The 12,331-nt window shown below is 48.9% G+C and overlaps 1 protein-coding gene across 4 annotated transcripts in view; it reads left to right on the top strand.

The window, feature by feature from the left end:
• The first annotated feature begins 1,085 nt into the window (after window positions 1-1,085).
• The window catches only part of SH3YL1 (SH3 and SYLF domain containing 1), a 43,909-nt gene continuing 32,663 nt past the window's right edge, over window positions 1,086-12,331 (top strand). For 3 of the 4 annotated variants that reach the window (XM_039475591.2, XM_010350089.3, XM_003939431.3), the window contains exon 1: window positions 1,086-1,651. In XM_039475591.2, coding sequence (XP_039331525.1) covers window position 1,651 — 1 coding nt within the window. In that variant the 5' untranslated portion in view covers window positions 1,086-1,650. Of the gene's footprint in view, window positions 1,652-2,435; window positions 2,921-12,331 lie in introns of those variants that run through there. The other variant, XM_039475587.2, reaches the window with a different exon arrangement.

The raw sequence follows: 12,331 nt of genomic DNA, 5'->3' as shown, positions 1-12,331 counted from the left end.
CTGCGATGCACGAGGGCAGGCGGGGCCGAGTAGGGCGGGGCCACGGGTCACGTCCAGGGGCGGGGCCGTGAGTCACCTGCTGGGACAGGTCCCCAAGTACCCTAGAGGTGGAGGGTCCTTCGCCTGCAAGGACTGGGCTGCCGGTCACCTACAGGGACCGGGCTGAGGGTCACCTGGAGGAGGAGGGGCCGCGAGGGGGGGAGTCACCTAAAGGAGGTGGGGCCCCGGGGTCACCTGTAGGGGCGGGGACAGGGTCCGCGGGTCACCCTGGGGCTGGGCGGTGGGTCACCTGTAGGGGCGGGCTGGGGCCGCCTGGAGGAGAAGGGGCCGCGGGTCACCTGCAGAAGCGGGGACGCGGGGGTCACCTGCAGGGGCGGGGCCTCGGGGGTCACCTGCAGGGGCGGGGCCTCGGGGGTCACCTGCAGGGACGGGGCCTCGGGGGTCACCTGCAGGGGCGGGGCCTCGGGGGTCACCTGCAGGGGCGGGGCCGCAGGTCACCTATAGGGGCGGGGCCGCGGGTCACCTGCAGGGGCGGGGCCGCAGGTCACTTGTAGGGGCGGGGACGCGGGGGTCACCTGCAGGGGCGGGGCCGCGGGTCACTTGTAGGGGCGGGGCCTCGGGGGTCACCTGCAGGGGCGGGGCCTCGGGGGGTCACCTGCAGGGGCGGGGCCGCGGGTCACCTGTAGGGGCGGGGCCGCAGGTCACCTATAGGGGCGGGGCCTCGGGGGTCACCTGCAGGGGCGGGGCCTCGGGGGTCACCTGCAGGGGCGGGGCCGCAGGTCACCTATAGGGGCGGGGCCGCGGGTCACCTGCAGGGGCGGGGCCGCAGGTCACTTGTAGGGGCGGGGACGCGGGGGTCACCTGCAGGGGCGGGGCCGCGGGTCACTTGTAGGGGCGGGGCCTCGGGGGTCACCTGCAGGGGCGGGGCCTCGGGGGTCACCTGCAGGGGCGGGGCCGCGGGTCACCTGTAGGGGCGGGGCCGCAGGTCACCTATAGGGGCGGGGCCGCGGGGGTCACCTGTAGGGGCGGGGCCTCGGGTCACCTGTAGGGGCGGGGCCTCGGGTCACCTGTAGGGGCGGGGCCGCGGGGGTCATCTGCCGGGACGGGGCCGCAGGTCACCTGTAGGAGCGGGGCCGCGGGCCGCCGGGAGGAGGAGGAGCAGCAGGTCACCTGCAGCGCGGGCTCAGGCCTCGCGGCTCCGAGGGTAACCCACCGGGGTTGGGGCACAGCGCGAGTCCCGCGCACGGGGCTGGCTGTGGGGCGCGCCGTCCGACCTCGCGGAGAGAAGCGGGGCGGGCCCGGCCGGGAAACCTGCCTTGAGCCCTGCGCGGTCCACGCGGGACCAGGGCGGCCTTGGGCCTGGGCGCCCCCCGAGACCCCGCCGCCAACGCCTAAGCCGCCGCCGGCCCTGGGCTTTTCGATCATAAAGACCGAGCGGTTCCGAAGTCCCCAAGGGCTCGGGCCCGAGCGCCGCCCGGCGGGCGCGTGGGATTTGTCCAGCGAAACGTACACGGCAGGTGCCCCGCGCCGCCGCCTGCCTCACCTGCCGCAGGTGCGCGCTCGCCGGGGCCTCCGCGTCCGCGGGGCGGGGCCGTGCGCCTTCCTCTTCCTGGGCAGCCTCGGGACCGGGCGCCGCGGCCGGCGGACACCAGTGAGTACCGGGGGTCACCTGTCCGGCCGCCCCCCACGCTGAGGAGCGGTGCGGAACCGGGCGGCGGCGGGAGGAGAAGGACGGAGAGCCCGCGAAGCCTCTGGGGTTTCTAGGTCGCGCGCCTGGTAACCGCAACCGCCCAAAGCTCAGATAGAAAGTTTCCAGGACTTTCTTGACCACAGCGAATTCGATTGAAGTTTAGCCACAGTCTTTTCCATTTTTAGAAAAGCTGTTCCGAAGTTTGCAATGTTGGCGATGGTCGTGTTATTTATAACTTCCTAATATTTGACCGGCCAGGTGTCAGCGACCATCCTTCGGTCCCACGGAGGCGGCTCTGGAGCTTGGGTCGGATGCGCGCGCTTGGGATGCGCGTGGAACCCGCGGCAGGCGCGGGAGGAAGCCGTGGCTAGGGCGCCGGCGAGGTTCGAGTTTGCCCGCCTCGGTCCCCGGGCCTGGAAGAGAAGGGCCAGCCTCCCACAGCTGGCGCCGGGGCCGCGGGGCGGTGGGGCGGCGAGGCGAGCGCGGGGCGCGGCGACCACGGGGCCTCTGAGATGGTTTTTCCTTATTGAAGGAAGTATGAAACTGCCCTGAATCGGTTGACCACCGTTAGGAAATGGGATTTACGCTGCTGGCCGAAGTGTGTGCTTCTCACTTGGTTTGAACCCATACGCCCATTCCCCCGCGGAGTTGGAAAGAGACGGGAGGCTGCCCTGCAACGTGCCCGGTTTCTCTTCTGCTTACAGGAGACGCCTGTCCTGATTTCTGGTTCTCCTAGGTATTTTTATTGAGACGTGGGGAATATCTGAATTAGTAATGACTTAGAAAATCTGTACCCACACAGAGAGAAATAACAGGTCTCGAGGCTAAGGTACTGTTTACTCCCGTGGGCTGACCTGTTATTGAAATGCTTGTGCAGGAACTAATGTTTGCAAATTACTATGTTGGAGGTTAAAATGATCAAAGTGATAGTCTCCATCCTGTCTATCGTGTTTAGGGAGAATCTCTAAAACTAGTAAATGCTACCCCTCATCTTTTGTAAATTTAAAAAAAAAAAAAAAAAAAAAACAAGTTTAAAATGATGCTTGCTGATCAAGAGTGATTTGGTACTTTTGTTCTGTTTAGGAAATCTTTATTCCCAGGAGATTTCTCATTTTGCAGAAATAAGGATCCACAGAATCCTAGGAAGTTGATGCAGTCGAAGGGAAAAAACTGCTGCGCCGACTCTGCTGAGGGCGTCACAAGCCCTTGTGCACGCGGGCTTATTTGCCAGTGAGTGGCATCGTGATAAGACCTAATTCTTTGCTCTTTGAGACCTAAAAAATTTTCTTTGGGAAGAGCCCGTTTTTTTACTAAAAAGATCAGACCAGTGTGGCCTGTGTGGACCTGCTCTGTACCAAGATCACACTCTTAGTTGGAGAAGAGAGATAGCAGGAATAAATAAAGGGCTTTCCTGTCTCCCGAGGGAGCAGAGAAACCTCTGTCCTCTCCGTTCCCCAGCCACAGCCTGCGGTTGGGGGACTGGAAACAAGCTTAGGCTGGCACTTGATGTTCAAATGCAAGTCTGGTTTAAAGTTTGACTCAGGAAGTTAATGATCTGACCAGAGAGACAGGTTTTTATTTTGAGAACTGACAAACTTTGTCTCCTTAAAACAAAGGAAGTAGTTAAACCAAGGCCACAGAAAGGTAAGAATCAACTTAAGAAACAAAGGCCATAGTTGTCAAGCAGTGGGGTTCAAAATGCAATTTTGTTCATAAAAGTAGCTTAAGGCAACATTTGAAAGCCTTTTTAAAGATTAGATAGATACACTTTCTTTTGGCTAAGATTTCTTCAATTTATTCTAAGTATATCTTTAGGAGCATTCCAGTTCCTTTGATCTTAGATGGAATTTTAGTGAATTAACCTCCATTTCACATAAAGTATAATTTGATGAATTATTTGAATTTCACATTCAATAATTTAATGAATATATATTTAATAAAAACTTAGAAAACCAAATTTACTAAGCTTACTTTCCTATAAGTATTCCTTTCATAATAGAGTCCTTTGAAGAAAATAATATAAGGGAAGCAAAAGTTTGGGAATCTGAGCTCTGGTAATAATGGTGCTGGATAGGGGCTCTTGGGTCTTCTTGCTTTCATTCCTGACCCTTGGTGAAGGTTTAGATTGGAAACAGTAGTCAACTTTCTCTCCTCAGGTGACAATTTACTCCAAGTAGGATTCTAATGTCCCTGTGTGACCCCAGTGACCCTAGCACTGAGTTTATAGACCTATGATCAATACTTAAGATTATTTCCAGATCTTATGCTGATTTGTCTTTCCTGCATTTTATAAAACCTTCTAATTTAAAAAATGTTTTACTATAAAAAATTTCAAACATTTAAACTTTTTTTTTTTAAAGAAAACTTTATCTGAAAGTTTCTTAGCTTGAGGTTTGGCAGCCACCCTTTTCTTAGGAAAAAACTTAATATTTATAGAGATTTTGCATGATTCAAGGGACTTAAGACATTTATGAGTGTTCAGCTGCTAACCATGATGTGAGGTGTAAAAGGCTTCATTAGTAATGACCTGCATCTTCATAACCTCAGCAGTATGACAGAAAGGGCCATCAGCATTCTGCTCAGGTCATGCTCTGTATGCCTTATGGCACAGCAGAGGAAAAATGGGTGAGCCATCATTTGATGTTGAGGATGGGATTTGGGACTCATATCTAAAATTTTATTTGCATATTTCTTTTGTTGTTCTGACAGAGAAATTCGCTGCATACAACTATAAGCAGGCAGGATTTTATCAGAAGTTTAATAGAATTTGTAGTTCAGCTGACACACTGAAGATGTCTTCACTGTGACCAGCCTTGTCAACAGTGGGTTCACAGTGACACAGGCTGGGTCTAGGATGTGTCTTGCAGTCGGTAGCCGTGCGAGGCTGCATATGATTCCCAAGTCCAGTGGCTGTCTTCCTGTGCTTACAGATCAGGCCATGACTTTCCCTACTGCAGGATGTTTGTAAGAGCAACTCTCAACTGAGGAATTTGCTTATTTGACTACTCTAATACTGCTTGGTTGAGAGAGTTCAAAGTAGAAAGTTTTCTGAGGGGATAAGATTTATGTATTATTTACAGTGCTTCAGTTGTACGTATTAGAAAATCTGTTCTAAATTGGCTTTAACAGAAAAAGGTGTTGCTGGTCCATGTGACAAACAGGTTCTGGCTTTGCAGAGCCAGGGTTCTGCACCTCCTTCCGGGCTCTCCTACTGAGGCTTTGCTCTCAGAATCTCCCCTTGTGGAGACAAAATCCCACCGCAGGTAGAAACAGCAGTGCCTCGGACTATGTTCTTCTGGCAGCCCCTGCAAGTCCCTCATCAGATGCTGGCATTGGACCAGCTTTAGTCATAAAGTTCTGCTGTGGCACAAAGAGGAATGCTGGCCTGATACAGCAGCCTCGGCTCATCCACTCCACTCCCGGGACTATGGCTGCAGCATCGATGGAAGCAGGCAAGTCGTGCTGCCTCTGAAATAAAGTAGATGAAATATTCAGCCGCAGAAAGAACAAGTTTCCACTCCAGTGAACTAATTCAAATGTATCGAGCATCTAAATATATGTATGATTTGTATATAAATATATAATTAAAATGTATTGAGTATCTAGATGTATGACCAAGGTACTTTTAGAGAGTCACAAATTGGTAAAAAATACAGCTCTGGTCTGTAAGGATTGTACAGTTTAGTGGTAGAAAAGTTAAGAGTACAACAGAAGGAGGAAGGAAAGACAAATGTACAGGTTATCCCAGGTCACAAACCTGACTGCCAAAAATGGAAACATTTTATCCTGAGACCTCATTTCCAGTCAAGCCTGGGCTCCCTTTCTTCCTGGAGGCACTGGCATTTTAGGTGCAAATGAGTAAGAGGGGTCGGGTGTGTCTTAGCTACCCACAGATTTGCTTGTTTGTCTTTGGTTATTGTTAACTCTCAAACACTGCTGATAATGCCACAGAATTCGACACAAGATTCCAAGAGTCCAGCTGTCTTACAGGCTAATAGCAGCTTCCATCTGCTGGTGGACTCACTAGCTGACCCACACCTTCTGTGCTGACGAAACTGTGGGGTGAGCTCTCGCCTCCCTCTCCATTCCTCTCCTGGGCACACCTGGCAGTGGAGATGTCCATGAGGCTTCTTGGAGCCTCTGCTTGGGGTTACCTCCCTGGTCTCCTGGCATTCCGCTCCGCCTTGACTTTGTTTGTTCTTGATATTGTCCTGGAGAAAGGCTGTTTCGGGCACTTGCACCTTGCTGCTCTCTGACCTCTCCCTCAAAGTCTGGAAAATGTTGCATGGTCTAAGAAGCTGAGAAACTGCTGTTACGGAGTACATTGTCTTCTAAATCCACTGGATTTTCTATACAAATGAGTCTACGTAAGGATCCCTTACAGAGTTTCACGTTTAGTCCTGAAAGCCATACAAAATGCTTTATTCATTTCACAAATATTTACTGGGCATGGCCAGGCGCAGTGGCTCACGCCTGTAATCCCAACACTTTGGGAGGCAGAGGCAGGTGGATCATGAGATCAGGAGTTCAAGGGCAGCCTGGCTAAGATGATGATGAAACCTCATCTCTACGAAAAATGCAATAATTAGCTAGACATGGTGACAGGTGCCTATAATCCCAGCTACTCAGGAGGCTGAGGCAGGGAATTGCATGAATTCAGGAGCTGGAGGTTGCAGTCAGCCGAGATCATGCCACTGCACTCAAGCCTGGGTGACAGAACGAGACTGTCTCAAGAAAAATAAATTGGGATATTACAATTAATAATTAATGTGCTGACCCTCATGGAGCTGACATTCTAGTGAGGGAGATATACAAATATATATACACACACATTTGTGTGTCTGCCATGGTGCAGATTGAGTGTCTCCATGTGTTGGGAAAACCTGGAAAGATCTAAGCAGGGGAGTAATATTGTCTGAGAAGTTACCTGGACACAGCCTTCTTTGGAGACTTGGCCAAATGGGCCAATGCTAGGATCTAACAACCAGGAGGCAGCCACAAAGGCCCTGCAAGAAGTAGCATTCTTGGGCCGGGCTGGTAGCAGGGAGGGCGTAACGTAGTCAGATGCTGAGTCTGCTTTGAAGGTTTATGTTCTCATAGGGTTTGCTGATGGACTGGTTATGGGCATGTGAGAAATTAAGAAATCACAGCTGGCCCAGGTATGAGCACCACCTCTCAATGGAATCTACCTAGAGAGTAAGGCTTCAGCCCAGGGGGATAGGCAGGTGGGTATTTCAAGTTCTAGTATTTGAATATGTTGCATTTGAAATGCTACAATTGATATTGCAAGTCTGGAATTTAAAGGACAGTTAAAGAATAGATAAAACTTGGGGAATTACCAAATGTAAATGGTGCTTAAAGTCACAGAACCTGGGCAGCATCTGAGGTCTGAGTGTCAGTAGCAGAGGCGGAACCTTAGGGAAGACAGAGGACCCCAGTGGAGGCCAGGAAGGAGCAATCCCCATTCGCTCTTCCCAGAGGCATAATCAAGTCAGCATTTGTCCGTGTTATGCTGTGTCAACATGTTTTTTTAAAAAGAAACAAAAGGTGCCCTTCCCAGACCACTTACGCAGGAGGTGAGGGGTTTGTTCCCACGTCCTTCTCGGGTGGTTTTTGTGCAGCCTGGTGGGATGCTTGGCTGCCAGGAGGAAGGGACAGCCCCTGAGGCCATAGGAGTCCAGGGGGCCTTTGCCCTATAAGTGAACAGTGGCTGCAATCCCATTCAAATGGTGTGACAGTGGCACCCTGCCCAGCAAGTTCATGTGTTTGAAGGGCTGTGTGGAATGGTTCCTGTAGAAGGCAACGTTTAAAATTGGTCTTGAGGAATGATTTGTATTCCACAGGTCAGGGGTTAGCAAACCTTTTTCTGTAAAGAACCAGATAGTATGTATATTAGGCTACATAGGCCAAGAAGTGAAATTAAAGATATATAGGCATTTCTATAGCAAGAGAGAACAAATTTCCATACATTTTTCATTGGCAAAACTGAAATTATAATAATTATGTTTTTGCAATGCAAGTCTACTGGTGAGAAGAACGGAATTGTCTATATTTAGGGTATAACATTTTACTTACTGAGGCACAGTTAGTGTTTCTTATCCTCAAAATATAGCACAAATATCCAGCTGTTACTGCTGCTCTCTAATGCGATTTTATCTATTTCATCTTTGAAAATGTGTTTTTACAGAAAATATTATTCTCCTTTTCACTTGATTTTTTTCCAGCCATTAACAAATATAAAAGCCATTTTTACTCCAAAGGCCACAGGTGAGCCACCTGCCAGGGTCTGGCCAAGCCAACTGTCAGTTTCCAACTTCCTGCCTCTCGGCCCCCAGAGGCCCGCCCCACCCCACCCAGTTTATGTTCTGGAATAAGCCGCATTCCTTGAAGTGTGACCACTTTGCAGTGGGCAGGACATGAGTTTCCTCAGGAGGGGGTCCTGGAGGGGTCTTTAGAGAGAGAGGGACATCCAGTGGAGACCCCCAGCCTTGGGCAAAGGAGGAGGTCCCTTCAACCTGGCCTAGGGAAGTCCTTTCTAAGCCCCCTGCTCAGAAATCAGACCCTCCCTGCAGCCCCAAAAGGACCCCTGTTCTGGCTAGCACCCAGGCTCCCACTGCATGTCCACACCACCAGTTGTAGAGCCCCTCTCTCCAGAGTGGCCTCTGCTCACCAGCACCCCTGACGTGTCCAGCGTGGGCATCTCTGTTGATCTCTGGGCTGAACTATGCTTTTTCCAATGAGGGCTGAATCTGTCCCAGGCCCTCCTTCCTGAGAACTCTCAGAGCCTACAGCTGCCTTACATCTTTTGTCATAGTTAATCATTCTCACATTGCACTTCCCTCTCTATAACATCCTGCTTGGACCTGGACTGCCGCAGCTGCCCCAGCTGAACAGGAAGGTGTAGACAGAGGAGTCAGCGGGGCTGGGGTCCTAACGAGGGAGGGGCAAGATCGAACCCTATAGTCGTAAATGGTTTTAAGGTGTGCATGCTGATAGGAGTGCTTGGTATAGCAAGATAAATCATCTCCTTATCCATTTTGTTTATTTGGAAAGGCAGCATCACTGTTTTGCTTTTTAGAGGACTTGCAAGCAATGTTATTAATAATATGCAATCAAGATAAAAATATTAATATACAATATAATTACATTTGATAAGTATTTTCATTTTTCTACCTCTTAAGTGATTAAAATGCATATTAAAAATAAGTCAAATCTAGCCCTAAGTTCAAAAATCAACATTTCACATACTTCTCTATCTTGTTAAACAAACACCATAGAGAAATCCGAATGATTTTTTATGTACTAATTAGGGTGAAGTTAGCCACAATAACAAGTAGGTCCTCGAATCTCAATTTCTTACCACACTGAGAGTTACTCTTTCGTCACATCACAGTTGAATGTGGCTGTTGGGCCGTGGGCAGTGTCCTACCCCGAGGTCTGCTGTCGTTCCCTCCATGGTTCTGCCATCAAAGTCCTCTTTATCCAGCAAGTGATGAGGAAGGAGGGAGGAGAAAACGCACTCCTAACTGCCTCAGTGTAGAAATGACGCATCCGCTCCAAGCAATGGCACGGGAGGCCCTTGTGGGCAGACGGCCGCTGTCCCAGTGCCACAGCCCCTGCCGCTGTCCCAGTGCCACAGCCCCTGCAGCGCCCTCCATGTGCAGCTCATCCCATGATCCCATCAAAATTACAGTCAACACATTTGCCTTATGAGCAGACAAACTGGTATCAGTCCGTTTTCCAGTTATATTCTCATTAGTCTAGCTAACTCATACCAGCTCAGCCAATATCCCTTCTCCTTTTTAGCAATTAAAATCGCAGTGAAGCTAGGTTCCCTCTGAGTGTGTCCTCATTAAGTGGAGTTTCCAACATCTAGCAATCCAATGTGCGACCCGCAGAGACCCTTCCCAAAGCAAATGAGAGCGAGGAGTTGTTAAGCCGAGTCCAGGTTTATTGGGGTTTGCGGGCAACTCGAGCGGGAGAGGGAAGAGCTGCACCCAGCAGCTGCCGGAGAGGGTTTTTATAGGGGCGGCGGCCTGTTTAGGCAAGGTGTTGTGAAGTGATTGGTGGCGGTTGGGCATGGGCGAAGGGGGAGTATTGTGGAGTGCAGGGATTGGCTTAGCTTTGGCGGGCTAAGGTGGGGAGTACAGGTGAGGTGTTATGGAGTGATTGGTGGAGGTTAAACAAAGAAGAAGGAAGAGCCATGTGGCAAGAGGGGATGGGCTCTGGAGGCGGTCCGCTGGATGTGGGTCCCGGGCATGGGGAATGGGCCCTTTCTACCTAACACAATATAGCATAAATGCTATATTGGAAATTTGGAAAATTGAAAATGTCCCTCACCACGTATCTTTTTTTTTTTTTTGATCACTTGTAGAATACCAAAGAAAGTTTTTTTCAATTTTGGGGCCAGGTACAGTGGCTCACGTCTGTAATTCAGCACTTTGGAAGGCCAAGGCAACCAGATCACTTCAGGTCAGGAGTTCAAGACCAGCCTGGCCAACACAGTGAAACCCGATCTCCGCTAAAAACACAAAACAATTAGCCGGGCAGGGTGGTGCATGCCTGTAGTCCCAGCCTTTGGGAGGCTGAGGCAGGAGAATCGCTTGAACCCAGGAGGCGCAGGATGCAGTAAGCCAAGATCATGCCATTGCACTCATGCCTGGGCAACAGAGCCAGACTCCATCTCAAAAACGAAAACAAAAGAAAAAAGAATTTTCATTACTGAAATCATGACTAAAATCTACCTCCATAAAATGTACTTTAATGGCCCAAATAGTCACTTGGAATTTTCCTCATTTATATGTTTTATAAGACCCTTTAAATCTAAACTTTATAATCAAAGCATTAATAATAAAGAAATAGAAGAATACCAATAGGTTGACATAATTTTGAATGGATGTCTTAAGATTCCTTCCTGATACAAGAATTATGTGCTTCTGGGAATTGTTCTGTTTGTCTCTCTCCATATTCACCACAGCAAGTAAAAAGAATATCAGGCTTTCAGTGTCATAAGGCTGTCATCAAAATGGGATCCTTTCATTTTAAACAAGTACATGATTGTTGAGAATATGAGTAACTTTTTTAGGTCCTAAAAATTCAAATTCCAGAATTGTCAAAGTTACACAAATGCATGCAACCAACAAGTATTTAGTGAACAATCTATCATCAAGTCCTTGTCTTTCAAATTTTGTTCCTGTGTATGTCTGGAGTAAGGGATGGGGGGCTTCTGTGATCACATGTTTGTGTGAAACAAATACATTTTTTCAGTTTCCCATACCCTTTTCAAGTCGTATTGTTGGCCCAGAGAAGTAGGGTTTGAAATGATAGTTTGTGGAGTAATTATTCATAATATACATTTTATACCTGTAGTCCTGTTTCCACTAATATTTAAATATTTTAATTATACAATATTCAGATGATGCAATGATTTTTACGTAATATATTTCTGACACACAAGGGACTGGGGAATAGTATCATTTACACCCGTGACCTGCATGGCCTAGGGGAAGAGCACGTGTCTCCTCAGGCCTCCTGAGTTCCTCTCCCTGATTCTGGTCTCTCCCCAACCCGCGTTTCCCATCAAATCAAACATCCTCATTCTTTTAGACTCAGGCCTGTATGTCCGTCACATGAATGCATAGTCCATGCATCTCTGTGCGGCTTGCTTTTCCCTTGAATGTGTTTTGTATTTTTCTATGTTGAGGCATGTAGCTCTAGCTTATTTAAAGTGCTGTACAGAAATTCATTTTAATACTATACCAACTGTGTCCACGCTCCTCTTAAGGAAAGTTTAGGTTATTTGGTTTTATGAATGTATTTATTTATTGTTTTGCTATTAAAAACATTGCTTCAATGAACATTCTTATACATGTTATATCGGTTTCCTGGGCTGCAACCACAAATTACCTCCAACGGCTTTGCTTACAAGAACAGAAATTTGTTCTCACATAGTCATGGAGGCCAGAAGTCTGCAGTCAAGGAGTTTCCAGGCTGGCTCCTCTGGAGGCCCCGAGGGACAGGGAGGAAGGACCTTCCCTCAGGGCTTCTAGAGGGAGCCAGTCAAGTGTCCTTGACACTAGCTCTGGGGGCTCCAGCTGTTCCTTTGCTTATGGCTGCCTCACTCCCACCTCTGCCTCTCTGTCTTCTGTCTCTCGTAAGGTCACTCATTATTGGATTTAGGACCCATTCAGGTAATTGAGGATGATCTGGTCTTGAGATTCTTAATTGCACTTGCAAAACCCGTTTTTCCAAAATTGGTCACATTCAGAGAGTACAGGTGCACATCTTTCATGGAGCCAGTATTCAACCCACTACACGTGTCTTAGTGAGCACACCTGTGAGCATCTCCCTGCACGGTGTCCCGGGGTAAATGGTAGCCTCGTAGGCACTGAACACCTCTACTGTGCTCAGTCCTGGAAGGCAGCTGTGCTGATTGGCTCCCACCACAGGGTGTGAGAACCCCCTTTGTGCCACACCCTTCCATACACTGATTGGCAGATTTTTTTTAATACAAAAATATATGAAATGGTAACTCATTGTAGTCTTTTTTGTACTTCCCTGATTCCTAGTCAATGTGATAAATTTTTCATCTACATAGTAGCCCTGGAGATTTCTTCTGTGAATTAACCAATTATACATTTC

The sequence above is a fragment of the Saimiri boliviensis genome, chromosome 1, assembly GCF_048565385.1.
Source record: "Saimiri boliviensis isolate mSaiBol1 chromosome 1, mSaiBol1.pri, whole genome shotgun sequence".
NCBI classification, from domain to species: Eukaryota; Metazoa; Chordata; class Mammalia; order Primates; family Cebidae; genus Saimiri; species Saimiri boliviensis.
This window is presented reverse-complemented; position numbering and strand designations above follow the sequence as displayed.